The sequence below is a fragment of the Podarcis liolepis genome (genome assembly GCF_965112155.1).
Source record: "Podarcis liolepis genome assembly, chromosome: 6".
NCBI classification, from domain to species: domain Eukaryota; kingdom Metazoa; phylum Chordata; class Lepidosauria; order Squamata; family Lacertidae; genus Podarcis; species Podarcis liolepis.
Window position 1 is genome coordinate 33,091,651 of NC_139559.1, and position 27,399 is coordinate 33,119,049.

Below are 27,399 nucleotides of genomic sequence, written 5' to 3' on the forward strand. Positions count from 1 at the left end.
GGTGAATAACATTCCTTTCCCTCTCACTTCCAATTTGCAAATATATTGGTTTCAGTTCATCCCTTTCCATGCATTGTGATTGCTGCACGAGGAAATGAGCAAGGAGACCAGACCATTTTCTATTTGTAGGATTTGCCTGTGCTCCTTCCCCGCCTCCCTTAGGCATCTCATGAACATGGAATTTGTGAGAGTCATGATCTTGTGAAATCCAGAGCCAGAGTTAATGCACATATGACCAGCAGCTTGATTGTACTGCAGTAATTGAGGGGGGGGGGAGTTCAGGCTTATAAATCCTGAAATCAGTTTGGTCCCTGGGGTGCTGCCTTGAAGAGTGATGAGTCTGTGGATTGTTAACTTGGCTATTAAAGTTGCTGCCCAAGCTCTGGTTCAATTGGAAGATTGTTTTCCTCCCAAAGTACCTTTCTCTGTTGATCATGCCCATGTTTGTAGAAAAAGTTTTATGTCAGTTGTGTGAGCAGGCTAGAGAGGGAGGTGGCTGCTTCGCACACATGGCTCACGTTCAGTGACTCTAGTCCAAGCCAGATCCTCATCTGGTTACACCAGGGAAATTGCATCAGTACTCATGGCGTTACTCCAGCCTGTTAGTTGCTTTATCCAAGAGTTGGATCAGAGCGGGACTTGATCCCCTGCCAAGGTTTGGGCTCTTGGCCTGAATGTGAAGCTAATATTAATGTGCTGGGGGCTGAAAGGCAGAGGAGAGTTTTGACACATCATTTCTCCTCTGCATGTGTGTGGCTTTCATAAATGCTATTTGTTTGCTCCTAACCTCAGAGAGGTGTTCCCCCCCCCCTAAAAGCCAGGCAGAAATCCTGGAAAAGCTTGAAGACTTGCTTGGGATTAGGGTCACTCCAAAGACTGTTTTCGATGCCTGAATGCCTCTTCTGCCCTCTTCTTAAAAGGTGACGGTGGAAGGAGTTAACAGGAGAGAGCCAGCCATTCCTACTCTTGTGCACCAAAAAGATGTAGGCCAAACAGATTTTTAAATGCAAGTCTCTGTGAGCCAGCACTATGAGAGTGTTGGGTTTGATGGCATGAGAACCGAGTTTAAAGCTCACTCAGTCATGAAACTTCCTGGGTGGCCTTGGCCAAAGCACTCCCACCCTAACATGCCTCACAGGAAAGAAGACTGCGATATACTGTAACCCAAGTGGAGGCAATGTGTAGATCTAGATCTACAGGTATAAGAAGAACCCTGCTGGATCAGACAAATACCTGGGTTGTTTGTGGTAGATTAGCAAGGACTTCTGACTTCCAATTGTTTTACAAAGCAGCAACTACATGATCCCCTCTCCCTATCCTAAGTTATATTGCAGAAATGAAGGAAGCTTGGGTTTGGGTGCTGAAGGACTGTGAGCTCCATTCAGTTCTGGAAATGAAAACCACTGGCTGGCTTCAGAATTCCTTAACATTAAGTCTATGTCATTTGTACAAGTTTCTGATCAATGGATATCTTGTGGTTCTAGGGGGGAAAGATACAGCAAGCCAAGTCCACCTAGCTCTGCACTACAACCCCCCCCCACTCAGATTTATTTTTTTAAAGAGCTTGTTCTTCCAATCCTGGGATCAGTCCTTCCTATTTTTGAGCTATACTTTCACACATCTTGTCACCACTGGTTTGCCTTCATGCTTCCTCTCCTGAGATAAACATGATCTTAAATGAGAAGAACGTGATCTAAAATTAGACCAGAGAAGTTTCCTTATCACTGTTTGCATACAACTAATTCAGGTTCATCCAACACTTCAACATTTTGATAGCAAGAGAAGTGCAACACAAATGGGCAACTTCAATCAGGAGGGTGTACAGGATTTTTTTTTTAATTGACTGACTTTGTCAGCTGAAACAAATCCTTTGTGTGGCCAGCCTTTAATGTAGTGGATGTACACATTGTGCTAGTGCATATGGAATGCTGTAAGCACATTTCATGGCTGAGCTTCTCCTTAGACACTCCATCAGTATCTGATCCTTTCCCCAGATCCTTTCAGTTCTGGATTAGCTTCTTAATCCCTTTTCCCCTCCTTGACCTGGGTTCTATGAATGTTTTAGAGTTTTCACCTAGCCTCCAAGAAACCATCCCCTAGACCCTGGCCATTTAAAAATTTTAATTATTTTATTTTTTGCTTTGTCACATTCCTTCCATGGACTTTCCTTCTGGGTCTGCCATGCTCCATCTTGGACTTTTATCCCTTTCCTTGCACTCCTAAGTCCTGGATGCTCTGTTGCATTCGCTGGTCTGTGACAGGATACAAAAGCTCCGAACTCCATTCACAGAATTAGCGGTTGCTGTGGTAATGGCAGCTGAATCTCATTCTAAGGTTTGCAGTCCCCTTGGGAAAGGGATTAGAAGCAGCACAAGCTCCTTGGCATCTGTCCATCTGGCAAGGCCTGAAGCCGGACCAGCTCCTAATAATTGGCAGAGTAGCTAAGTGGGCCAGAGAAGCACAACACATTTGTCAGCTGCAGAGAGAAAGAGAGAGAGGAAGAGAGGAAGGTTATTGCTGACTTAGCAGCCCTAAGCCATTTCTGAGCACAGCCACAGAAGACAGCACAGAAACCACTTCCTTCTGATGTTTGTTTAATTGTATTTAGATTGGCAAATTGCTGTACAGTATTCTGGGGATTCAGGGTGGATAATATCACAGGCATAGATGACTGAGGGCATTTGGTGATAGTGCTGTTGAACTTGGAAGGCACCTTATTTCCTTCTACAATGTCACAAAATTATTTCATGGGGACAGTCCTTCACTCTGCACCGAGCCACTGCTCAGTAAAGCTAACAGACATTCCCTCCATTGATATTTAGGCTATGCACACACCATACATTTAGATCATACTCTCCCCACCCTGAATCACGGGAACTGTAGCTTACCCTGTAGTTTCCGGCACCCTTAACAAGCAACAGTTCCCTAGGATTATTTGGGAGGAAATGTGCTTTAATAGTATGATGTGCTTGCAGTCTAAGGCACCTTTTCCACTGGTCACCTGTTCCTGCTGGCCAAACGTTGCAAAGTGTCTGCAGGGACTCTGTGTTCTTTGGATTTTGCACTTTTCCAATCTGGTGACACAGGTAACACACCAGACAGCAAGCTAGGGGACGGAGGATGAGTGCCTGTCTTCAGGCCAGCAGGGTTGTGCTTCAAGAATCTAGAGTTTGGATTTGTCCACACCTTTGTCTGCCCCACTGCTTTCCTCCAGGGAAACCTATGGTTTACTGCTGAATCAAACTAAATGACAATTGGGTTTTCCATGGATTGACATTTGGTCTGATTCAGTGACAAATATTGTGTTGTCCAGGGGAAAACTGAGGGGGGAAAGCACAGCTACTCAGGCCTGTGCCTAAAAAACACAGGACAAGTGGAAAAGTGGACATAGCCCTTAGTCACAAAGGGGTGGAGTCGGAGAGAGCCAGAGCTTTAAAAAGCTCTCAGCCTTTGTTGGAGCGAGTTGCTTGCAAGACTATCAGTGGTCCTGTACTCCAACCTTTTATGCAGGATCCAGCATTGGACAGCCATAGAACAAAAAACCTGCCTATTACTTTGAACCCCCCAAACTGCTTGCTGTGCCCTGGACCAGTGGTGTGTTATCAGTGGACTAGGGGGACTAGGCTAGGCTAGTCCCCTAAATGTTCCTAGTAAATTAGAGTGTTAAAGTATTAAAGTCTGGTGCCTCCTTCCCAAAGCCTGGGAAGCTTCTGCCCAGCTTAGGGTGGGAGGCGTGTTGCTCAGCACATGATGTCAGGATGCCATGTTCATGACGCCCCCCCCCATTGCCCTCACAATATCATTCATTAGACAAATGGAATACAAATCCTATGCCTAAGGCAATGTTAGCTTTTGAAAATAGAACTCTTTTCTTGGAAAGTGCTTCCACATCAAGATAGTGCTTCTTCCTAGTCTGAGGTGAAGCTGTTGAATATCTCCTCATTATAAATAACCTCCAATCAGTACAGTTAACCTGCATTACAAATAACTGTTAACTAAGATAAGCTGCTGTCACAGCAGGTTCTCATTGCTTGTTGAGGCCCGCTACAAAACAACCCTCCTATTTTCTGTTTTGTTAATAAAAGATGACCCCTCTGGTTTGTATCCAGTATCATTCACGTAAGGACTGACTCATCATTATATTATTATTAGGCAGAAGTTTAAAATGCCCCCAAGGTGTTTAGCAAATTTCCAGTTTCAGCCCAATAATAAACTTAATTTAAATGGTTGATTTGGCTATGCATGTTTGCTATTAAACCCCCTCAAGCTCTGCCTCTTCGCAGGCTAGCTCTGGTTCATTCATCGCGAACTGTGTTCTGACAATGTGGGCCATGCAATTAGTGGGTTGACATTTTTCCAGCAGGTGAGCCATGCCCAGGCTTGCTGTGCAAGAGTCCCCATTAGTGCTGTGTCACACCTTTTCTAAGAGAGTGAAAGCTAGTTCATGGAGCCTACCAGGACGCAGGCTTGACCTAGATAATTGGCTCCATCCTTTGCTCTCACTTGGTCCCCTTCCAATTAGCTTTTTAAAAAGGAAGTGATTTCAGAGTGCTAATGAAAATAAATTGATCGCAGCTGTCCCACAAACCACAGGGTGGAGGAGATGACAGGGTGACAGGACCATGCCAGCTCCAGCTGAGGATGCTGGAGGAGAGATGCCATGAGAAACTGATCTCTCAAGGTATGATCAAACTTCATTGAGGTCAGAGGGTTATCACGTTGGCTGAGTGTGGTCAGAATGGAGCTACCTGGCTAACTTTCTGGAGAGCAAGAACAGCAGGCCAGGAGAACCAGTGAAGGTGGAAGCAGCTGGGCTGGATCGCTGAGTGAACTTGAAGTGACTTCCAAAACTCAAATAAGGCACATTAAGATTGTTCTTTCCCTCCCCTTCCGAGCTAGCCAGGGAGCTAAAGAGGGATGAAATAATTGGGTTGTGCGACAAGGAGATGGCTTCACAATTTCACTCTGCCTTGAGTCCTGAATCCAGCAGGGTATGAGAGTAAGGGAAATATTTCTTACTTATATACACCAGACTGAGGGTGGCAGGTGATGGTGAGAGAGCCCTCTGGTCCTATTTTCATCCTACTTCTGAATAAAATCCTACTACTGAATAACCCCATTATTCAGGGACGTCTTTATGGGATTAGTTTCCTTTAGATGGGGAGATGTTTATAGCGGTTTCCTCATAACATATGCATTGATACATATACAGTGGTACCTCGGGTTAAGTACTTAATTCGTTCCGGAGGTCCGTTCTTAACCTGAAACTGTTCTTAACCTGAAGCACCACTTTAGCTAATGGGGCCTCCCACTGCCACCGTGCCACAGGAGCACGATTTCTGTTCTCATCCTGAAGCAAAGTTCTTAACCCGAGGTACTATTTCTGGGTTAGCGGAGTCTGTAACCTGAAGCGTATGTAACCTGAAGCGTATGTAACCCGAGGTACCACTGTATAAGGTGGAGAGATATTGGAGGGATGCAGAAGCAAGCACCCTGGGAAAACTCATGAAGTTACGTTCTGTTCCTCCCTGCCCTCCTTCCTTCAATGCTAAGCAGCTCATTAAGAGCTCTCCTTGCACATACTCTGCTCTAGTCACCCAGGGTGAAGCCTCTTGGGGATGTGATGTGACTCATATCCCAGGTGCTTGGAGCAGCCAACTGCCCTCCGGTGCTCATTGTCCCCCATCAATGGCCAGGCCACACTAAAGCCTGCTGTGAATCATAGAAAAGCGTAGCTCAGAACAATGTAAAGTTAGCGAGGCAGCTTGCAGAAAGCAATCTTTCTTATTATTACTCTGTTGAATGCAGCACACAGTCCAGCTTCATAGTATATCAGATCACGTAAAAATAGCCATTTATTTTGTTTGTTTCAATATGCTAAGATAGCAGAAACTGCTTCTTTTCCTGCGTATGCTTCAGTGCCCCAGAGAATGGGCATGGATGAAAATAGTTTCTTCTCCCTGCCCAAATGGGATCCAGATGGGATGCTGAACTGCCCAAATGATAGGATTTCAACAGAGTGGCTGTCTTGGAATGATAAACAGCAATATTTCAAGGGACATCTTTCTTGCCTGAGGAAGTGTTCTGTGTGGCTCAGAAGCTTGCTATATCCATCCAATACCACTGAGCTAATAAAGAGCTATAACTGGAGCCAGTTGGGATCCCTGCTGGATTACCCAATAGGCAGGCTAAGCATGTGCTTAGGGCACCAGCATAACAGGGGCACCAGATAAAGGGAAAAAGGTGTTTGGAAAGAATTTGACATTAGGCATCATGGGGGGGGGGACCAGGTGTTTCTTAGACTTCCTTACATGACACTACATACTCTGCCCCCATTTTTTCTGTTCTTAAAAAAATTCTTATCCACCCTAAACCAGGAGGCATTCTGCTAATAGAGATCAACATAATGGGAAGGAATCAGATTCCACTCATGTGTTGTAATACATCTATGCTTTTTTGCTGTTTAAAATGATGTTATGGTTTAATAATATTTTTGTTTTGAATTGCATATGGAGGGCAGCAAAACCTTTTCAGTGCTTAGGACCTCTTAAAGTTTGAACCCAGCTCTGCATGAGAGCTGCTGTAGGAAGATTCTGGCCCCCAAAGGCCACCATGGCACTTACTAAACCTGGAAAGGCTTTCTCTCCTTGTTTTCCAAGAGCAGGTGACCCCAGAGACCCTCTTCTGCAAATGGGACTGAACCTATAAGAAAGACCTTGCTATTAACATAGATGATCAGCCCATTGAACATTAAAAGCATAAGAAACTAGGGTTGCCAGCATCTTTCCCTTAGGCAATTTCTTTGCCTTTTAAAGCCCTATTACAGGACGATACACATTCTTGGTTTTTGCAGCTATTAAAAACAAAGGAGCTTTTCTTAGCAAAGACCTGCCAATCTTAGAAGAAGAGGCTCCTAATTCCTGGGTGGGTGCCTGCTTTAAATGCTAGGGGCGCTGAATGATCAAAAGGTAGAGAGTTGGCACATGATTGTAGATATACCAAATAGCCCAGAGGCTCACCACTGGTTGTCTTTATGGCATTTAATTCTATGCCATCACTTTCTGACGTATCAATTTCAGCAGACCAGTTTTTATAATGGAGCCCAGTATGTCCTCCATATGATAATATCGAGTAGAAAAGCTGGCCAATTGTATCTGTTAAAGCCTGCAAAGTCCATCCTGCTCTGATTCTCTAAAGTCTTCTTTCAAAATTGTTATTTGAAGCTGCATGTGTAAATGTGGTGTAAGGGGGTGGGGGCTTAACATAATTTAGTAAAGGCAGCATCATTCATATTCTCTATTGAAAAGACAAACAGTCAGCAAAACCCTGGAAGTTGGCCCAGAGAACTCACTTCCTCCCTAGGAACAGAGTGTGTTACCTATCCCAGAGGACAATTGCACTCATTTTAATACAGAGGCATGTGCACCTGTGTCTTTGAAAAACAGTGCTGAAAGTGGCCCTGAAGGACAGCAGATGGTGCCTGCAGATTGCAAAATAGGACATGCTCCATGTATACCGTGAGCCCAGGTTTCTCCAAGTTCATTGGGATTCACTAGCTCATGGACCAGATCCAATGCATTATCCTGTGCTGCTTGGATTCATGTTATTAGATTTCATGCTAGTGGGACCAAAATGCGGGAGCCTCAGGGAAAGCTTTCACAGATACTGTTTCAGTTTTGCTCAGTGAGTTTCACATATTTATTTCTTGGCTCACAGTCACGGGTTCTTTATAAATTTGCAGACAGAACTTGGCTATTGTGTTTCATTGGGTAGACATTCAGATTAATAGCTGCCGCTATTTGAAAAATGCAAGTTAATTTTCACTTGAAATTTATTTAAACTTGACAGTTTAAAATTTCAGATTTATGCAGTGCCGATAGTGTGTAAGTTGTGTTTTCCTTGTAGGCAGTTAGTCACTTTGTTACTTAATTATCCAATAATAATAATAATAATAATAATTTTGTATTTATATCCCACCCTCCCCAGCCAAATTTTTATTTATATCCCACCCTCCCCAGCCAAAGCCGGGCTCAGGGCAGCTAACAACAATAAAATAGTAATATTAGCATATATTGGACCACCAAATGATGATGTAGGAAACACGTATCATGTTTGGACTGGTCAAGAATGACTTCTGGGCAGTTGAAGGGAGAGAGAGTGAGATGGAAATGCTCATTGCCCTCTTAGTTTTGGCAAGTACACGGGCTGGGGAACTGACCCGCCTAGACTTCTAGCTGTGCAGCCTATTGTAAGGTACTTGTTCATCATGCAAGATATCACTTTATGATGTTATAGCCTTTATTCATGGGGAGTTGTTCAACTCCCCCAATCATTTTGGTTGCTCCTTTGTGTCCCCTTTCCAGCTCTACAATGTCCTTTTTGAGATGTTTTCCAAGTGCAGTAGCACCATAGATTTGTACAAAGGAATTAAGATACAGTGGTACCTCTGGTTAAGAACTTAATTCGTTCTGGAGGTCCGTTTTTAACCTGAAACTTAACCTGAGGTACCACTTTAGTTAATGGGACCTCCCGCTGCCACTGTGCTGCCACCACACGATTTCTGTTCTCATCCTGAAGCAAAGTTCTTAACCCAAGGTACTATTTCTCGGTTAGCAGAGTCTGTAACCTGAAGCATCTGTAACCCAAGGTACCACTGTACTGACCATTTTATTTTCAAATCCATATGGGAATCTTCTTTTTCACATCTGCCACACACTGGGACAATATTTTAATTGAGTTATCCTGCATGACAGCAAGATCTCTTTCTTGGTCAGCCACTGCCAACAGAACACGCAAAGTCAGGGTTTTTTGCCCCAATATGAATCACCCTACACTTACAGTACTTACATTGAACCTCATCTGCCCTTTTAATTCCCTTTCACTCGGTAAAAAGAAAACAAAACAAAACCTTTGTGGAACTTTTTGCAATCTCTCCTTGTTTCTACCACCCTTTGCACAAATTTGGTGCTATTGGCCAAGGAGCAAATAATACAAAGAGCTGCATTGGTAAGATTGAGAAGCAGCGATAGGGAAGATGGATTGGTTCGTGGAAAGCAGCAGCAATGATGTTTATGCAGTATTCAGTTTTTCAGCTTTAAGAATCTCCACATTTTTCCTGGCAAACATACAGGAGCAAAGGAAGTAGCCTTATAGTGAGTCAGACCAACAATCCTTCTTGCTCAGCATGATTGTCTACTGACTGGCAATAACTCTTCAAGGTTATGGACAGTTCACACTTTATGTGTTTGCTGCATGCAGGGAGTGCTGATTTAACACCGGTGTACACCCAGCACTCATTTTTGCTGTGTAAAGAATGGAGACGCCCTTAGAAATGTTTGCCATCCCGAGACATGCATTTCATCACTTTGCTTTTAGTATTGCAGATCATGCAAGGAACAAACAGGCATTCAAAACCTGGAAATCTACAGAGCTTTGAAGATCTGGCTATCCTCTTCATATTAGTAGGTGCTTTGCCTGCAAATCCGTTAGGTGGCTTGATAAACCTCAGCCGCAGTTGGGCTGTAGCCTTGAAGTTACCCCACAGGAGCTGTCCTTTCAGCACCACAGATGAAGGTGATCGTGGAGTCAGGGCTATTGAAAAGGAAAAGCTCGCTGTTTGAGTTTAGCTTCCCCATCGCAGAGCCTGTATTACATGTTTGCACGCACTTGCATGCTATCCATCTGTTTCTTTCACCAGCTGGGAAGAAGAGAGAAGGGCTGCTGTTACTGTTGTTTGTGAACCCTTAGAAAATGCTGAGATACTTATTGCAGGCAACACATGCATCCACAGGCTCTCACTTTTCAGAATCCTTTCCCTTCTATCATTTAGCAGCTGGATGTCACTTTTGAAATATTCAAAACACCTACACTTTAGTGGCCTGTGTGTTCCTCAATTTCAGCCTCATTTCATGCTTTTTTCCTGCAGTCAAAACAAAGCAGCTCTTAACCATTTGTGTTCCAAAGACACATCGTACTGCCTGGATAGTTTCTGAATATGACAATTTATTGAAAGGCTTTTCCATGTAAAAATGGCTGGTGTGAACCTAACTGCTTTAAGATATTGGTGGAAATGTATCTTCTGTTTCTGCATCGCCCCTGCTATGTGTTCTTTTTTTTAATGACCACTTTATATATGTGATTACTTTCAGTATTTGTAAACTGCAGTACAGAACACTCAGCAATACAAGGAGCTGGAGGCAACACATTTAAAATAAGCCAGCAAACTAAATTAGCCATCACCTCCTTTCACAATGCATTATATAAATAGTTGTGCTATAAAAAGTACTTAAGTATGCCCCATGCCAGTTCCTTTTCAGTAGATCGATGGGGGAAAGTGCTTAACAAGCTTAAGCTTGCTGTTTCTTTGGAGAGAATGTTGTCCAGTGTCATGTGTTATTAGCATCCAGGTGGCTCTGGGGATTCATTTTCCACTTGCTGTTGTGAGAGTTGCCTGTTTAAATGTTGGGGGACAGGGCGGAAGGGCAAGGACAATGCCTCTTCTTGCAAACAAAAAGCAGCACAAGAGCTGCTGGCGTCCTGCAGTTTTGTGGGGAAACAGAGAAGTGAAGAAAATAGCATAGAACACAGAACTCAGCTTCCTGAGTATCTCGGCTTTCTTTGTTTCTATTTTCTTTCATACGGGTTACTAGTCCTTATGATTATAAAAGTATACATGAGCAAAGCCTGCTAAGAGCTGCCTTGCATTGGAAGATGTTTGCTTAAACCTGCCTTTACTGGGAAACAGCTTAGGAGTAGCTGAAAGTTTGTGGCACTTTTAAAGTTGATTACCAGGGTTGGTTGTTGTAAAGAAAAAATGGGGTCTGGGGGCACCCTCTATGCTGCCCCCAAATCCTCAGGGAAGGGTGGAATATATGTGTGGCAGATAAATAGTAATATATGCCAGCTGCTGGAAATCCCAAACGGTGCCCCCTCCCAATTGTTAATCAAGTTTTTGTTGCTGCTGTTTTAAAAGCATATGATATACTAGCAGCCTTTTATCTGGCATTTCTTGGTAATTCTAAGAAGCCAAGTTGCAGTTGTGAAATCAGGGGTTAACATTAGTGAAGTTTGAAAGGCTTTCTGCCATTTTGATTCAAAATGTTGTTCAATTGTATCTAAACATAGATGAAACATGCTCCTTCTTCTCAGGAACCACCGCACAACATTGAAAAGAGCTGTCAAAATATACAGCAAACAGATTCCTTGGCTACTTTAAAAAAAATCCTGTGAAATAAAGTTGTGTGCCTCTATCAGCTGCAAAAAAGGAAATCCACCTACTGGATTTCTACTTGTGGGGAAGGACATTCAACATGATCTGTAATTCAAACCCTGCTCTTGAGTCCCTGAACATTTTCGATTTCTGCAGTGCCTTGCAAGAGATAATTGCAAGGTGGGGTCCAGTTTTCTAAAACCTCTTGTTTTGTTCTGAAATGAGGCAGAAATGCTGTGGATGAAATTGAACCAGTTTCGTGAGTGGTCCCTGTGAAGAGGCAGCAAGCATGTAGTTGTTAACGAGATCCTTTGAGGCCCTTCATCCTAGGCTGTGTTCCTTTCTGCCTCATCGACGCTCCATCATTTCCCAAATCTCAGCTAAAATCTCTCTCTCTCTCTTGTTCTCGTTCCTGGCCCTTGCGTTCCTAATCTCTCTCCTTCTGCTATTATTTATTATTTTGTTCTTTTGCTGGAGAATCTGCACTCTGTAAGGTGGCAGAAACTTTGTTTGATATAGAAAACAGTGAAATGTAAATATGCATATTAGCTTGTTGACTCTTGTGCTCATATCAGCTCCATGCTATGCTTAATATAAATCTCCCACTATGCAGGGATAGGCAACCTGTGCCAGCCTGTGCCAACCTGTGCCAGCCATTGCTGGACTCTGGCTCCCATCAGCACCATCCAGCATGGCCATTGGTCAAGGATTGTGGAGGTTCAAGTCCAGCAATGTGTGGAGGACCACAGGTTGGTCACCACTGTCCATGGGCAGCTGCCCCTCCCAAATCAAGTAAATAAAAAAAATGCTTGCCCCTTCCAACATAAATCCTGGCTATGCTCCTGCCACTCTCAAAAACTCATAAGATCTTTATTGCTGAACGCTCATAGAGGAACTCCTATTATAGGCTCCTCTCTGTGATCACGCACCCTGGAATTGTCCTGCTTATTTTTTTAAAGGTGCTGAAAAGTAAATAAGGGGTTCATTCCCAATTCTTAGAAACTCAAGCTGCAGAAACTGCCATTTACGGAGCAGAAGGTTCCTGGGGTAATAGGTCAGACTGACCAAATCAAAATGGATTCAGCAGCAAATCTAGGATAATTCAAGCTTCTAAATTCTGCCATCCAGTTGGGTACACAAGTTTACAAATGTGTGGAAGAAGGATAGTCTGGTGTGGTGTGTTAGCCCTTTCTAAGATAGTAGCTGCCGGGAAAATTATAGCCATAGCCATAATTGTGTGGTCCACACTAGCATACATGCGCCCTGTCTCATGCCAGCAGAATGTTGCAAAAGACACTTTCCCTTCACTTGCCCTCTCCCTCCTTCCAACATCTTCCCTGGCTCACTCTGGGAATGTTGGCTGAAACTGTGGTCCCTGCTGTTTGCCAGTGTGGGAACACTCCTGTTTGTTTAGATTTAGCCACTCTTTTAGAGACAGTCACACACAGAGAGACAAAATGCTTCCCAACGTATGAAAGGCAGCCAGGGCCTTTGAATAAAAAGCCATGTTCATCTAAGAAGAGCCCCACTGGATCATATGAGAGGCCCATCTGGTCCAGCATTCTATTTTCACAATGACCAACCAGATGTCCCAAGAAGGACATAAGAGCAATAATCATCTCCTGCTCATTTTCTCCAAACAGTGATAGCCAGCCAGTGAGTTTTGTCTTAATAAGGAGTGAGCACCTGAGAAAGGCAAGTTAGTCAGCACGCCTTTGTGGAAATGCATTGTCTACACAAAGTCTGGCCTCCCTTCAAGTCAGTGCTGGCCCATCCATGAGGCAGACTGATGCAGCTGCCTCAGGTGGCAAAATCTAAGGGGCACCTCTGTCGGTGCACCCCCCCCCCCGCGCGAGCAGTGGCTTCCAGGTTCTGTCAAGAGCTCCACAAAATCTTACCAGAGCCTTGTGAGATTGTGCAGAGGCCTTGCACAATCTTGTGATGCTTTTGTGAGATGTTGCCAGAACCTGGAAGCCACAGCTGTGCAACCCTGGCAAGCGAGACTTCGGCGGAAACAGCAAGGGTGTGTTTGTGATGTACACATTTCACCTAAGGCAACAAAATAGGATGGGCTGCCCCTGCTTCCAATCACTTCATCTTGGCTGGTTATTTTGGTGTGAGAGGTCTCTTCACCCTTGCACGATATTGAAATGAAAAAATATAGGAAGGATCATGGACTGCGGCCAAGATGATCAAGGTTTACATTAATGTTCAAGGTGAAATTAGGAGTTCTGCTAATGCTATTTCTGTGGCAATGTTGACATAGATGGAACAGGCTTCTTCCTTCGTATGTTAAATGAAAAGAGAGACGGTTGCTCCAGAACTGCCAGCTGCTGATCAGATGCAAAGTGATGGAAGAGCTTGTATGCTCTACTTTTTTTGCAGTGACGAGGATTGTTAGTGAATGGGTGTTCATTGAGGAATGTTTTGAAGGTGGCTTTGAGCTTCATGGGAACCAGGCTCGGAGGAACATTCTTCCTTCAATAAAAAATGAAATTTGGCTCCTGCTGCTCAAGAACAGTTGCCTGCTCCTTGTCCGTTGCCATACATGGAGCGCTCACTATTTTACTTTCATACTGGTCGTATTGGATGTCTTTTGGGAGTTTCTCATGTTTCCCTCCTCTTGGACCAAGGCCAGTTATCCTGGAATGTTCTAGTATCCCTTTCTCAGTGATAGAATTCTCCTGGTATAGGCTCTTGATTCCTTACAAAGAGGTGAGTTCCCAGCCCATGATGTCTGAGACCAGGTAACTCCTTGCATGGAAGAAATGCCAAAAACGGATGGCCAAGAGGTCAGTGATGGCCCACCCACAGCACCTCGATGAAACCACCAGAGATATGTGTTCTTAGAACTCGCTCTATTCTTGTGGCTATCATTTCTTTTAAGCTGTTTTTAATATTGTGTTAAGCTTTTTTTATATTGTATTTTAAAATTTCTGAGACCTGCCCTGACATTACGGTGAAGGGCAGCTAGTAAATCAAAATCACCACCACCCTCAGGAAGAGAAGCTTTCTTGGCAAGCAGAAATAAAATCAATAAGACTGGTGGTTGAGCTAGGTGGGAATTCCTCTTCAGCCAGGCCTATGGCTGATTAACATTCTGTGTCCTTTTCTATGTGTTTTGAGGGGATTATTGTTGTTTTGTTTTGTTTTGTTTTGTTTTTGTTCTTGTTTTTATTATGTATTTTGAGTTTTTATGCTGTGAAACACCCCAAGATCTTTGGATGAAGGCAGTGTTTTTTTTCTTAATAAAATGTTTAGGGGTACTCTCATTTTCATACAAGAAAATAGCCATTTATAGTTCAAATCAGGGAAAATAAATACAGTAAATGGGCAAAAGTACAAAGATTCACAAAATGTTTAGGGGTATGGACACCTTTGCGTCCCCCCAGAAAAAAACACTGGATGAAGGTATCAAGGCTGGATGAAGTAGGTGGGACTCTGAGGCCAGGGACATGGCTGAGACAGACACCAATTACTATGCCATAGGAGTATGAGGAGGATTGGGGCATGCATGCACACCTACAGAGCTATGTCTCTTGATGAGCACTGGTTACAAACAACGGCTTAGCCTAGATAAGGTACTTCATTCTTAGGGGGTTGATGATTAAGCAGTATATAGAATTGCAGAATCATAGAACTGTAGAGCTGGATGGGAACACAAGGATAATCTAGTCCAACCCCATGCAATGCAGGAATCTTTTGCCCAGCATTGGACCCTGAGATTAAAAGTCTAATGCTCTACTGACTGAGCTATTATAAATTGTGCTTAATAATAATAATAAATCATTTTAGGAAAATTGATAGAAATTGTGAGGAAAGGACAAATAGTCCTTGGAAAAGTCAGAGCGGAAAGATGCTTCTAGACTGGTGGCGTTCTTTCCTTTGGGACCACAACAGATGTTTCTACAGCTATAGTAATGGAGGAACATATGGATGTTTACTTTTGTCAATAAAAGGTGCTTTAAACTTAACACACTCTGCCATATTGCATCATAGCCTTCTATTGCTATCACAAGACCTAACCCAAGAAGGATTTCACTTCCTTTGTTAGCAAAGGGGAAATTGTAGGCCCTGGTCCCTATCATGATTACACTTGGCGCCACTAATTCAGGAGTCTATGGTAGTCTATATAGGATTATCTTCTGTGCCATGGAACCATTGGGGGTGCATCTGAGCAGCAGCTTCCCAGTTCAGCACTTTTGCATTTAAATTAAAAGTAGAAGAAACGAGCAAGTCATGTATTGGAAAAATGCAGGCACATTTTTGTCTGATCATAGTGCCCGCATGGTCTATGCTAATCCTATGCCTACCAAAGTCTGTAGGATGAATGGAGAAGGACAGGAAGGGCATAGTGCAGAATGGAGATATCAGTGCTAACAGGATATCTGGGCTGCAAAGGGTGGGTGTGACCTGGATGCACATCTGACCTTCAAAATGACCCTCTGGATGTGTCCTTTTACCTTGGTGGCTCAGCATTAGTAGTGCTCAGGGCTAAAGGGTGATTGTTTCTTCTGCGGGGTACTCCTTGTGGTCTCTCCAGGCATCCGGAATATCTCCTCTCTCTTCCTCTGGGCATCTTCACCTAATTAAAATAACTTGAAGGGAGCACTGTGTCTCCTGCCTTCCAGCATAATCAAGTTTGTGCTGTTATTGCTCTTATCTGTAATGATTTGGATCTTGTGTGACAAATAAAGCTTTTCTTTCCATCATTTGGCTACCAGTCAGATGATCGAGAGCAGGAGGCCTTCTGTTAATTTAGCTGAATGTTGGTGCACTGCAACCCCGTGACCTTTGCAGAGAATGCAGCCGGGGTCTCTGAGACTGCCGTGCTTTTTAAAGATTAAATACACTGCCAGTCTGATTCTGCTCTGAGATTACAGTGATTCTATCAACCTGGAGGTCTTTTGTTTGTCTGCATTTTTGCATTCATTGTGCTGTATCCTCTGATGCACTCTGAAAGCCTGACCTATATTTCCCTTCTCGCGTAGTCGGGAGACATTCCAAACTAGGCCCAGCACCATATAACCCAACAGTGTTTGGCATCTGAGTTGGCAGCTTAGTTGTAGCTGGCAGGCTGTGTGTGTGGGAGTCTCTGTTACATCACCAGAAATCCCTTTCTCCTCTCCTTTGCTCTTCCCTCCCCCTTTCATATTTTGCTGTCAGAATCTTCACAGCTCCCCTGGGAAGGAGCTACAGTTCTGAACTTCCTGGACACAGTGTCTTGGCAACATTGATCACTGGATGTGTCCCATCCCCCCAGCTTTTTGCAGGTCTAATTCTGTGCACTGCATAGACAGTGACTGGAGTCGAGCTCACCTAGGCAGGAATGCTTTGGTTCCCAGGTGAGAGAGAGCTGGTGGATGGAAGTCCAGTATAATTAAGCAGTCACTATTAGGGACTGAGAACAATCAAGAGATCTCATCTGGCTGGAGCTGCCTTCAGGTGGAGCCTTAAATACAGCAAACAGAAGGAATTGCTTTGTTGACCAGGCAAGGCTAGAAGACCATTCAAGTTTTGCCAGTATTGTAATGGAACATTTTGAAGTGAAAACTGGATGGCGTGGATGAAGCATGGCAAAAACATTGTCAAAAGCATTATAGAAGGCCAATAAGAGCCAGTATGAATTTTCTTTGAAACAGAGAAAGGCTTGGATGAATTTAATACATTGTTCAAAACAAAAGCAAAGCAAAGCATGCTGTCGTGGTGGTTTCCATGGCTCACCCAGCACTTGCCAGCAGGAGCAGCTGCAAAATTCTTATCTCATTGGAGGATATTGTCTATAAAGGAGAAAACTGTGTGTATCCATCAGGGAAACACGTGCCTTCCTCTAAAGAAGGGATGAGGAAGCTGTGGTCCTTCAGATGTTGTTGGACTACAATTCCCATCACCCCCAGGCTGGGGCTGGTGGGAGCTGGAGTCCAGCAGCATCTGTAGAGCCATAAAGCTCCCCATTCCTGCTCAGATTAGCAGCTTCTGGTGTTAACTCTGAAATGTAAAATCCTTCCCTGGTACTTGCATGGGAAAGTGTGGGTTTGTCCGTCAGTATCTAAATGTGAACCAGAAAGAAGATAAGACATGTTGCTTCAAGACCTATGATGGATTTCCTTTGACAAAGGTGGCTAAAATGAGTCAGACCCATCCTTGTGGATAAATGGGCCAGGCATAAATTCTGGACTTTATTATTATTGTTTATTATTATTATTATTATTATTATTATTATTATTATTATTATTATTATTTATACCTCGCCCATCTGGCTGGGTTTCCCCAGCCACTCTGGGTGATTCCAACAAAAAATTAAAAGTACATTAAAACATCAGTCATTAAAAACTTCCCTAAATTGATTAGACCTAAAGTACATAGATATGTGTTATGTGTCATCTGCAGAGAAGAAACTGATGCAGAGATAAGTGACTCCATAGAATCCTCCGCCTGCCTCTGTATCAGCCATCTCCAACTTGATGCCCTCTAGTTGTTTTGGACTACAACTCCCATCAGCCCCTAGCAGGAGGTGCCCTGCAGGACACCAAGTTGTAGAAGCCTGATCTAAATGATATTGCTCTTCTATAATGATTCTTGCAGAGTGGCAGCACGTGAGGAAATGATCCAGGGAGAAATAGGGCGTCCTTGAAGTGTCATATTATTTTTGTTAAAAAAAGAAAAGAACAAGAGCAAACTTCCTCTAAGGAACTAACCCTCTTTCCTGCCCTTCCAGATGGAGCAAGCTTGGAGCCAAGTAAGCAGCTGGGAGAATAGGCTGACGGGAGGGTTTGGAGGTGGAGGGGAAATAAGCAGGGAAGGAAATTTATATTTGAAAATTTTAAATAAAGCAGAAGAGCTTGGTTGTTAGGGAGCAACTGATGGTCTGAGAAGTGTCACAAGGGCAGCCCACGCTTGCATCAGAAAGGCTTAGTGCTGTAAATTAGCTTAGCATTGGAGAGGCTGCCTCCCTTCGCTCTGGAATAACGGCTTGGCAGGCAGTACAGGATACAGAGCGAGAGCGAGAGAGAGAGAGATGTTTAGGTCAGCAAACATCTGGTAAGAAATGGGATTTGATTTTGCATTCCTGCACGTAAGGAGCTGCAGCATGTGAGCAGTGGCTGTGTGTAGCCCCAGCTTTGGGTGAGTCTCTGTCTTCCCCCACCCTCCCCCTGTACCTTCTTCTTCCATGCTCTCCCTTCCCAGGGTAATCCACGCTGGGGCTGCAATGCAGGAAGTTTGATGAGAAGGAGCTGAAGAGCAGCAGGCTGCTGCAATGCAGGAAGTCCTGCAATATGGAGAGCCCTTCTGTTGACAGCAGCATAAGCAGCCCCCTGCAGTTGGGTTAGGCTCAAAGCAACATAGAGACCTCTGCTTCCCTCCAGAGGCAAGGGGTGGAGAGGCGGGGCTTTTGAAATGGACCTTTGGGAGGGGGGGGACTCTTGTGAGAAGAAAGCTGCCTGAAACAGCACAGCTGAGAATGACAGAATACTGATTATGGGCAAGAGGTGGATGCCCTGTTGCAATAGATTGCAGCAGTTTGTGTTTTTAGGATGCGTTCAGATAGCACTTTATCCCTTTCCCTGACATTTCCTTACCTGATAATTTCTTTCATTTTCCATGTCAGTTGCTTCCGGGTAGGGGGTGGGGGGATCCGGTTGCAACCCCATTGACTTAGAAATTCGTGGGAGTCTTGCATTGTAATTTTCCCACAGTTTTCATGGATTACACCATGGGACGAAATTGCGGCTGTGTCCTGGCATATTCCTCCCCTCCATTTTCATGGGTGAATCATGATGGAAGGGGAGAATGCAGGAGCATAAAGGGTAGCAACTTATCCAATGTTATGCACTGTTGTGTCACACCCTGCCCACTGGTGTAAATGATGGCATTTCTGGGAAAACGGCACAGTTCCACATCGCAACTGATAATGCAGGGTAAAAGGGACATTAGAAACAGAGACAGCATGCTAGTGTTATAACCTGGAAAATAAATAATCCCCACACCTGCATACACCCATAAATTTATATCCCACTTTTCTTTTGACATGGAAACAAAGGTGGTGTGCTTGTCGTTCCCAGGCATCCTCTTGTCCATGAGCTAGCCAGACCTAGATCTGCTTAGCCTCAGCAAATGGATCTCCCCATGTACCTTTGGACAGACCACCCCCTGGAACCAGATGGTGCACATCTCTCTGGAAAGTGACAGCTTTCTATGATGTGTTATCCACCACTTTGCATTTGATAATGGGATTATTAAATGACTCTCACTCCAGCTCAAAATCTTCTGTGGAATTTATCAATGTTGGTGAAAGAGGTTATTGGTTAACTTTAGATTGTGAGCTCCTTGGTGCACCTTATTTGCCTCTTACACTTAATGATGTAAAGTTACTCCCATTTTACAGATTGGAAACAGAGACCCACAAAAAGCACAAAATATGTATCACAATTTGTCTTAGAATTTCGGACAAAGAGCGCTTTCCTTAAAACATTGTTTGAGGGGTGTTCCTCACCCGCCCAACAATGAACTTTTTGTGTTTAGTGTATTTTGTATCCTGTTAAAACCAGAATCTTCTTTGTTACATTTGCCACCTATAAAGACACTTCACTTTCACATCCTGTCCTCATCTCTGTTCCCAGAATATGTTGCAAACAATTGTGTTGGTGCTGCTCTGATTGACATTATATTTCCTTCCTTTAGCCTGTAAGATTCCTTCCTGTAACTGGAATCTTACATCCAGGGAGGGGCTGGGGCTGGTTGTTTGTCTTTTTCAGTGTCAAATATTTCATACCCAGTACTCAGTTATTTTAGGGGTTTTCTCCTCTAATCCTTCCCTAATGGAATTAGCCCTCACTCAGTTTTGATAGCAGCATCGATATTCAATCAAGATCATGCAACTTAAAAAAAATTCTCTGAGGAGGAGGAATACACGACTGGTTTACTTAGGTTTTAATGTATATGTTTATATTGCTTATGTTGTTTAGATGTTGTGTTTTAATTTTCATTATGTAAAAGGCTATTTTATTTTTTAAATAAAGAGACACAAAATAAATCATAATAATAGACACAAAATAAATCATAATGATATTTGCAGTTATTCTTTATAAGGATGTGAGGCTCCTTCTGGGTAGCAGCAAATCAGAACCAGCTAGAGGACATGTCAAGTTATGTGCAGGTTGTTGCTGTTTTTTGCAGCAGCACTGCCCGTCCCCCCATGTTGGTGGCTCTGTTGTGGCAGATAGCAGGCATTGCAGCACTTTCACTGCTGTATATTGTTGTTAGGAGTAGGGGTGACTGGGAGAATTACAAGCAGAAGTGGGTGGTGGTGGAGGAGGAGAAAGGAAGTAGCAAAAGTGATAGTGGTGCTTCTCTGAGAAGTGGTAGGTTTTTACCACTGTAATATCCCACACCCCCTGGAGTGCAGTAGCCTCACTCCAGACATTATGGGTAATCTGCCACTTGGTACTCACTGGCATACTGGGTAAAGCGTAAAAAGCAGAAGTATCAACAGCAGTGGCCATTTGGCAGCTGCCTGAGGTTGCAGGTCCAGGATATTCACAGTTGCAATCCCTCCCAGCCATGCAGTTAGCAAGTCAAAAGGGCCTCTGCCGTTGGCCCTGCCAGCATGGTTCCTGTTTACAGAAACAGCATATGATCCCACCATTGAGGAGCAGTCAGTGTGACCCGAGCTTAGAATTACTTGGATTCATGCTCTGCATCATTCTGAAGATGCTAGACTGACAAGGATGTTACCTGCTGGTTCAGCTGTATCGCACTTGACGCAAATTTACTGGGACCCAAGAGTCACCTAGTGGTAAAGAAAGGCTGGTGGTTTGACAACATATAAGTGAGACGATGTTATGCAGAGATTCACTCCGAGATGGGCCAATGCTGCAGCTCATTTTAAGGCACTTTCCCTACATATCTTGTTTACAGTTTTGAATTTGGGGGCATTGATGCCATTTTTCAAAACCATGTCACTTGATCTGTAAACGAGGATAAACAAAATGTGCCTATCAAGCCAAGCTTATCAATGGATGCATGTTTTCAGCCCTGCATGCAAAAGCATTGCAGTGTCTCCATAACAGTATTAAAGCTGCAAAGGCTGAGTTCTCTGTATTATAGGGGCTCAAAGCACTGGCCTGGGATAAAAGAGCACATTGCTTGCACAACCCCCACCCCTCCACACCAGGCTAAGCTCCACAGTGTCTATCAGAGCGTCTGCCGGGTGCTCCCGGCAGCAGGATTTCCAGTGGAGTGAAATAGTATTTTGAGCCAGCTGTGGTTGGCAGGGTTCCCGGCTTCAGCCAGAGGCTTGTAATGCAAAAGAGTTCCTAGAGCCAGGACGGGTCTTTGCGTCACATCTGTCCTGAGTTTCAGCCAGATCTGCTGGTAGTACTGCAACCAGCAGTCTGAACCAGGAAGGTTAAGAAATAGTTCATTTCATTACTCCATTACTTGAAATTACTTCTGATTTCCCCCGGTTATTTACAACATCAGAGGAATAAATGGAAGATAACAACACTGGGTGTCCATGTAGAGGAGTTCCAGTTACAGATAGGTAGCCGTGTTGGTCTGCCATAGTCAAAATAAAAAAATTCCTTCCAGTAGCACCTTAAAGACCAACTAAGTTAGTTCTTGGTATGAGCTTTCGTGTGCATGCACACTTCTTCAGATACACTGAAACAGAAGTTGCCAGATCCTTCTATATAGTGAGAAGGTGGGGAGGGGTATTACTCAGAAGGGTGGTGGGAATGGGTGATTGGCAGATAGCTGAGATGAGCCTGAGATGAGCCTGAGGTGATTGGCAGATATCTGAGATGAGCCTGAGATGAGCCATGTAGAGGAGGACACTGAAAAAAACAACCACATTATGTTGTCCACTGATGCAGGTTTTCTGGCAGTGATGCTCTCAAAGGAGAACTTTAGGCCAGATGTCCAAGGTCCCCATTCAACAGAAAGAGCAGGAGGGCTCCCAATTGCAACAAAGCCAGCTTAGCACATTTTGAAGTGAAATAATACACCTCGCCAACTAAAGGGGAGTTGGGAATCAATAAAGCCCCTTTAATGCAGTTTAAATTCAACCAAATTCAAATCTTTACTTGGAAATCTTCCTTACTGAAATATGTGTAGATGTTTTAAGACACGACGCAGCTCGACAGCACACATTTCCCTTACATTGTTTAAGCTTAAAGAAGAAAATGAAAGCACCAAAGTGTGCCAACATGCTAATTTTAGTACATCAAAACAATGGTTTCAAGTTGAATTAATGCTCAGTGAAAAGGGAGCTGGGGAGAGGCTTTCACTTGGCAAATCTGATGCTTATTCCTGTAAAGCAAGACTCAGGGAACAGAGTACTGGAATAGAGAGAGAGCCTTGGCTGTGGAAGCTGTAGCCTCTGCTTAACTTCCTCTGCTTTTCTCTCCCTCAGATTGATCCTCCTTCAACCAGGCCTTGCTGATGATGAATGGAACAGCCAATGTGAACGCAGCCGGACGAAGCCATTATGCCTCCTCTATACCTGTTCCCAGAGCTGCATCCCACAGCAAGATACACACCCTGGCAGCATCGCCCAAACTGCCCCCAAGGCAGAACAGTGTGGGAGCTGTTCCCTCACAGAGGGCATCATCACCCAGGACAGGGAAGGGGCTGGTTAGCTCGAGCAGTGGAGTGCCAAAAGGATCCAAGCAAAAGCTGGTCCCAAAGACTCCAGCAGCTGCAAGCCCTGGGCAGGAGAAATCGGAAGCGTCTGAGAGCCATGGTGGGTCAGATGGGATAGATTCCAGCCTCAGCCTGAGCATGGTGTCTGGCTGCAGCAGTCCCCGGGGGATGCAGAGGTCCAGCTCCAGAACTATTGGGACAACTAAGAAAGCTGCTGTTCAAGCAACCGAGAGAAGCAAGGACACCACAAAACATGGGGAAGACAGTAGCAGTCGCGGTGCCAAGAAGGGTCTTGGGAAGCCCAGTACAATTCCTGAACCTGCAAAAACCTCTCACCTCCCAGGAAAGAGTCCATCCTATCTCAGCTTGTATAGTGAGACTTTGTTATCCAGGTCTTCAGAGGGATCCACCACAAAGAGGCCTCAGAGTTGTCCTGTAAAAGGTCAGTGGGCCTCAGAAGCCAATGGGAAAGGAAGTGGAACGTCTAAGCCAGAGGAAAAACCTCAGGTGATCTCACTGGACACAAGCAACCTCAATAAGGGCCCTGTGCTGCACACTGGGCCTATCAGTTTTTCCTCTGTGCCTCAACACAACCATCCCATCATGGCCACGGTAGCCCCGTTCCATTATCGGTAAGTATCAGTCTGTAAAATTATAGGCAAATGTTCCTGGAGTTGCATGTCTACAGCACCAGCTTAAAGGATGGTGGAGGTCCTGGCTTGCTTCCTTTCTACCACAGTGCTAATGAAGGTGTCATAGGAGAAAGCAATCTCCTTACACATCCTGATTGTTAAGATAAAGGTTAGCATTTCATCAGATATGCAGGATGTACAAGCCAAAGGTGGCCAAAAAAGTTTAGTAACAAGAGACCCAGCTCCCTTTTTGAGACTAGAGCTAAGTAGATAGATATAGGGTCAAATGTGTAAGACCAAAGAGTTTTGAATGTAGTAAAATGTTTGCATGATTGCTTCCCTGTGCACCCAAGTCACCCAACATTTATCTTATTACTGCTCAACCATCTCGTGTTGACTTTGATGAGGCACAGTAAAAGTGTATTGAGTTTTTTAGCTCAAGGTTCATAGTGCAACAGTTGTATGACTGCTTCACCACATGCCAAGCTTAGTACAGCTTCATTCAGCTAAAATCTTAAGTATGCCAGTTGAATCATGTGGGTTGAACCACCTGGTGTCCACCAGATGTTTTGGACTACAGGTCCCATCACTCTCAGATAGCATGGCCAATGGTCAAAGGTGATAGGAGTTGTGGTCCATAACATCAGGAGATCACCAGCTTGGAGAAAACTACCTTAGGTCAAGGAGGTTGGGGCCTCCTGGAGAAGCCACTCAACAGTCCTGTACTGATGATGCTTTGGGTGTACTAATATGGAAGGATAGGACTCAGGAAAATAATTGCAGCGAGGCAGGTAGATCAAGGTGAGGATTATAATGTACATAGACAATTTGTGGGATAACTCAGGTAGGGATTGAGGGATGAGAACGTTATTGTTCCCTCAGCCAAGCACCTGCAGTTGTGGTTGCTGTTGTACAGATCAGGATTGCCATCACAGCAACACTTCATGAGAAGTGTAGAACTAAATTGTCTCATGTTCCTTTGTGTTGCGGGCTGACATGAAATAGAGCTGCTCTGCTTAGTTCATCCTAAGCATGAATTTGATCATTGACAAATTATTTAGCACTGGTTTCCCACCATCATGTTGTTCACTGTGGGTGAATCACATGTTCACTTCCAGCTACGCTTCACTCCTGAGATGGACCAGCCCAGTCTGAATGTCCCAGCTGTCCAAAGTCAAGCTTCTTGGACAATTACTGCACCCATGTTTACCAAGTAGTCTTGCACCCAGACATTGGTGAAGGCTGGCCTCACCCAGCTGCCTAGATGGGATGTGTAGGAGCTGTTATGGCAGCTGTTTCTTTGTGAATGAGGGACTGAACAATGGATTGAACTATAAGGAACTGTCCATGCAATTTGCTCATGTAGCCGAACATACGAGTATGTAGAGTGACTGACTTGATGCGCTTCCTCTGCCTACTAGGCGACAGGGTGAGAAAGAGAGGAGCAGCTCATCTAAAGAGGAGACTGCATGTGAAGAGCAGCAGCCCAACCTTACTGATGGGCCTGAACATGGATTGAGAAGCATGGGTAAGCGGAAAAACTGGAGAGATCCCTTCCTTATGAGGAAGGAAAGGCAGCCAGTGGATCAGAGTGCATGACATACGGTTGGCTGCAGAGGGAGGTGGGTCTGCTTTTATGTATCAGGTTGTAGGTGTTGGCAGCCACCTACGTAGACCTTGTTGAACAACCACATATCAGTTGATTTGCAGGGTGGGGAATAAACACAATGGAAATCCCATGCTTTCTAGACTTAAATCCAAGGTTTTGGATTTGGGGGGGAAACCACCAAAAGTTTTGGTCTGTTTCTCTTTGCTTATCTTGAGAAGAGTATTCATCATGTCCTCTGAATGAGCAAACCATTCTTCTTTAAGGGAAGAATTCAACACAGTGTTAAGGAGATGGTTCCATCAGCACAAGCATTTCTTCCCCCTTCCAAGGCTTCCACACAAGACTGAAGTCTCCCCACAGCTGCTTTTTAAAATTTTGACTTGTGAATGTCAACTGCATGACATCTGTAGTTTCACCTTAAGATGGATGACTCAGGGCAGATTATAAGGATTATGGAGGACACAGCACTGGTATTATGTCCAGTTTAAAATGTCTATCGAGTGAGTTTGAGATGCCTGTAAACCTAAAGAATCCCCCACCCAACATTGCGATGGTGATGTCTGTGGGGAAAAGTTACTATGATCACAATATAAAACCACAAACATCTCAAATGCAATGGGTATACCAATTCATTCATATACTTAGTATGAATGAGGGTAACCCTATGTCTGCATTCAGACTGGTATATGGTTTGAATCAGGCTTTGAATATATTCTTGTCTGAGGATAATACTGCTATAGTTCACTTCAAACCATGGGAAATACATATCTCCTCTGTGTTGACCAGGATAATGTGATGGAGATGATTATTGGTTTCTTACATATGCAATCTGTTTTATGTAATGTTATTAACGAAAGGATTGCTTAATTTTATCCTAATTTGGTAGGCGGTTAGTGGTCGTTCTTATGTATATGGACAATATGGTTCTTCTCTCACATCCTTCTAGATGTTCTCATCGGTTGCTGTCCCATCTTGGGACATCCCATTTAATGCAGGGGGAGGGTATCTGTGACCCTTCAGATGTTGATGAACTCCAACTCCCAACAGTCCCAGCTAGTATGGCCAATGGTCAGGGATGGTGGTCCAGCCATAAAACTTCCTTATTTAGAGAGCAGTGTAACAATCAGCTGCAACAAAAACCCTGTGCTGGTAATTAATAGAACCTTTTCCTCAAAGCACAAACAGGGACAATGAATGGACACTACTGTGAGGTTGTGGGGTTTAATTATGACTACAACCCTAAACAGATGTGGTGGGCAAGTTCCGCTGAACACAACAGGATTTACTTCTAAATACAGTGGTGTCCCACAAGACGAATGCCTTGCAAGACGGAAAACCCGCTAGACGAAAGGGTTTTCCGTTTTTGAGCTGCTTCGCAAGACGATTTTCCCTATGGGCTTGCTTTGCAAGACGAAAACGTCTTGCGAGTGTTCCGATTTTTTTTTGCTCCCCCCCCCTTTTTCTAAGCCGCTAAGCCGCTAATAGCCTTTTAGCTGCTAATCCGCTAAGCCTTTAATAGCCGCTAAGCCTTTAATAGCCGCTAAGCCTTTAATAGCCGCTAAACCGCTAATAGCGCTAATCCGCTAAGCCGCTAATAGGGTTGCTTCGCAAGACGAAAAAACCGCTAGACGAAGAGACTCGCGGAACGGATTAATTTCGTCTTGCGAGGCACCACTGTAAAAATGTATAGCTTTGTACTGTAGGGAGTACTTCCATTGTCCTGTTAAGTGAAGGCTTACATATTAAAGATATGGAAGGAATTTTTTTATATTAAAGATATACTGTATTCTTTGCTCTATAAGACTCACTTTTTCCCTCCTAAAAAGTAAGGGGAAATGTGTGTGCATCTTATGGAGCGAATTCAGGCTGTGCAGCTGTCCCAGAAGCCAGAACAGCAAGAGGGATTGCTGCTTTCACTGCGCAGTGATCCCTCTTGCTGTTCTGGCTTCTGAGGAGTGTCTTGTGGTCTGGTGCATCTTATAGAGCAAAAAATACGGTAATATTCTTATCGCATGGGTCAATGTAAGGTATTTTCAAGTTTGCTGTAACATTTGGAGGGAACAGGAAGCACCCAGCCTATAGGATATCCAGCATCAAAGTTATGACACAGCTTAATATGGAGCTGAAATATTGCATAATATTTAACAGCAGCACCTGTGATTGCTATGACGGTGAAAGTCAGATGCAGCGATGATGATGCAGTGGTGGTGAAAGTCACATATATCAATCTCAGTTAAAGCGAAGACCACTCTAGCAGCATTAAAATATTAGTGTAAGGTTTGTGGTTCATCATTATCATGATTGCC

The 27,399-nt window shown here is 44.0% G+C and overlaps 1 protein-coding gene across 14 annotated transcripts in view; it reads left to right on the forward strand.

The window, feature by feature from the left end:
• NAV1 (neuron navigator 1) overlaps positions 1-27,399 on the forward strand; it is a 267,596-nt gene that overhangs the window by 42,871 nt on the left and 197,326 nt on the right. For 11 of the 14 annotated variants that reach the window (XM_083508512.1, XM_083508528.1, XM_083508514.1 and 8 more), the window contains exons 2-3: positions 22,623-23,484; positions 24,906-25,012. In XM_083508512.1, the coding sequence (XP_083364638.1) occupies positions 22,652-23,484; positions 24,906-25,012 (940 nt within the window). In that variant the 5' untranslated portion in view covers positions 22,623-22,651. Of the gene's footprint in view, positions 1-17,925; positions 18,335-22,622; positions 23,485-24,905; positions 25,013-27,399 lie in introns of those variants that run through there. The other 3 variants (XM_083508516.1, XM_083508522.1, XM_083508513.1) reach the window with 3 other exon arrangements.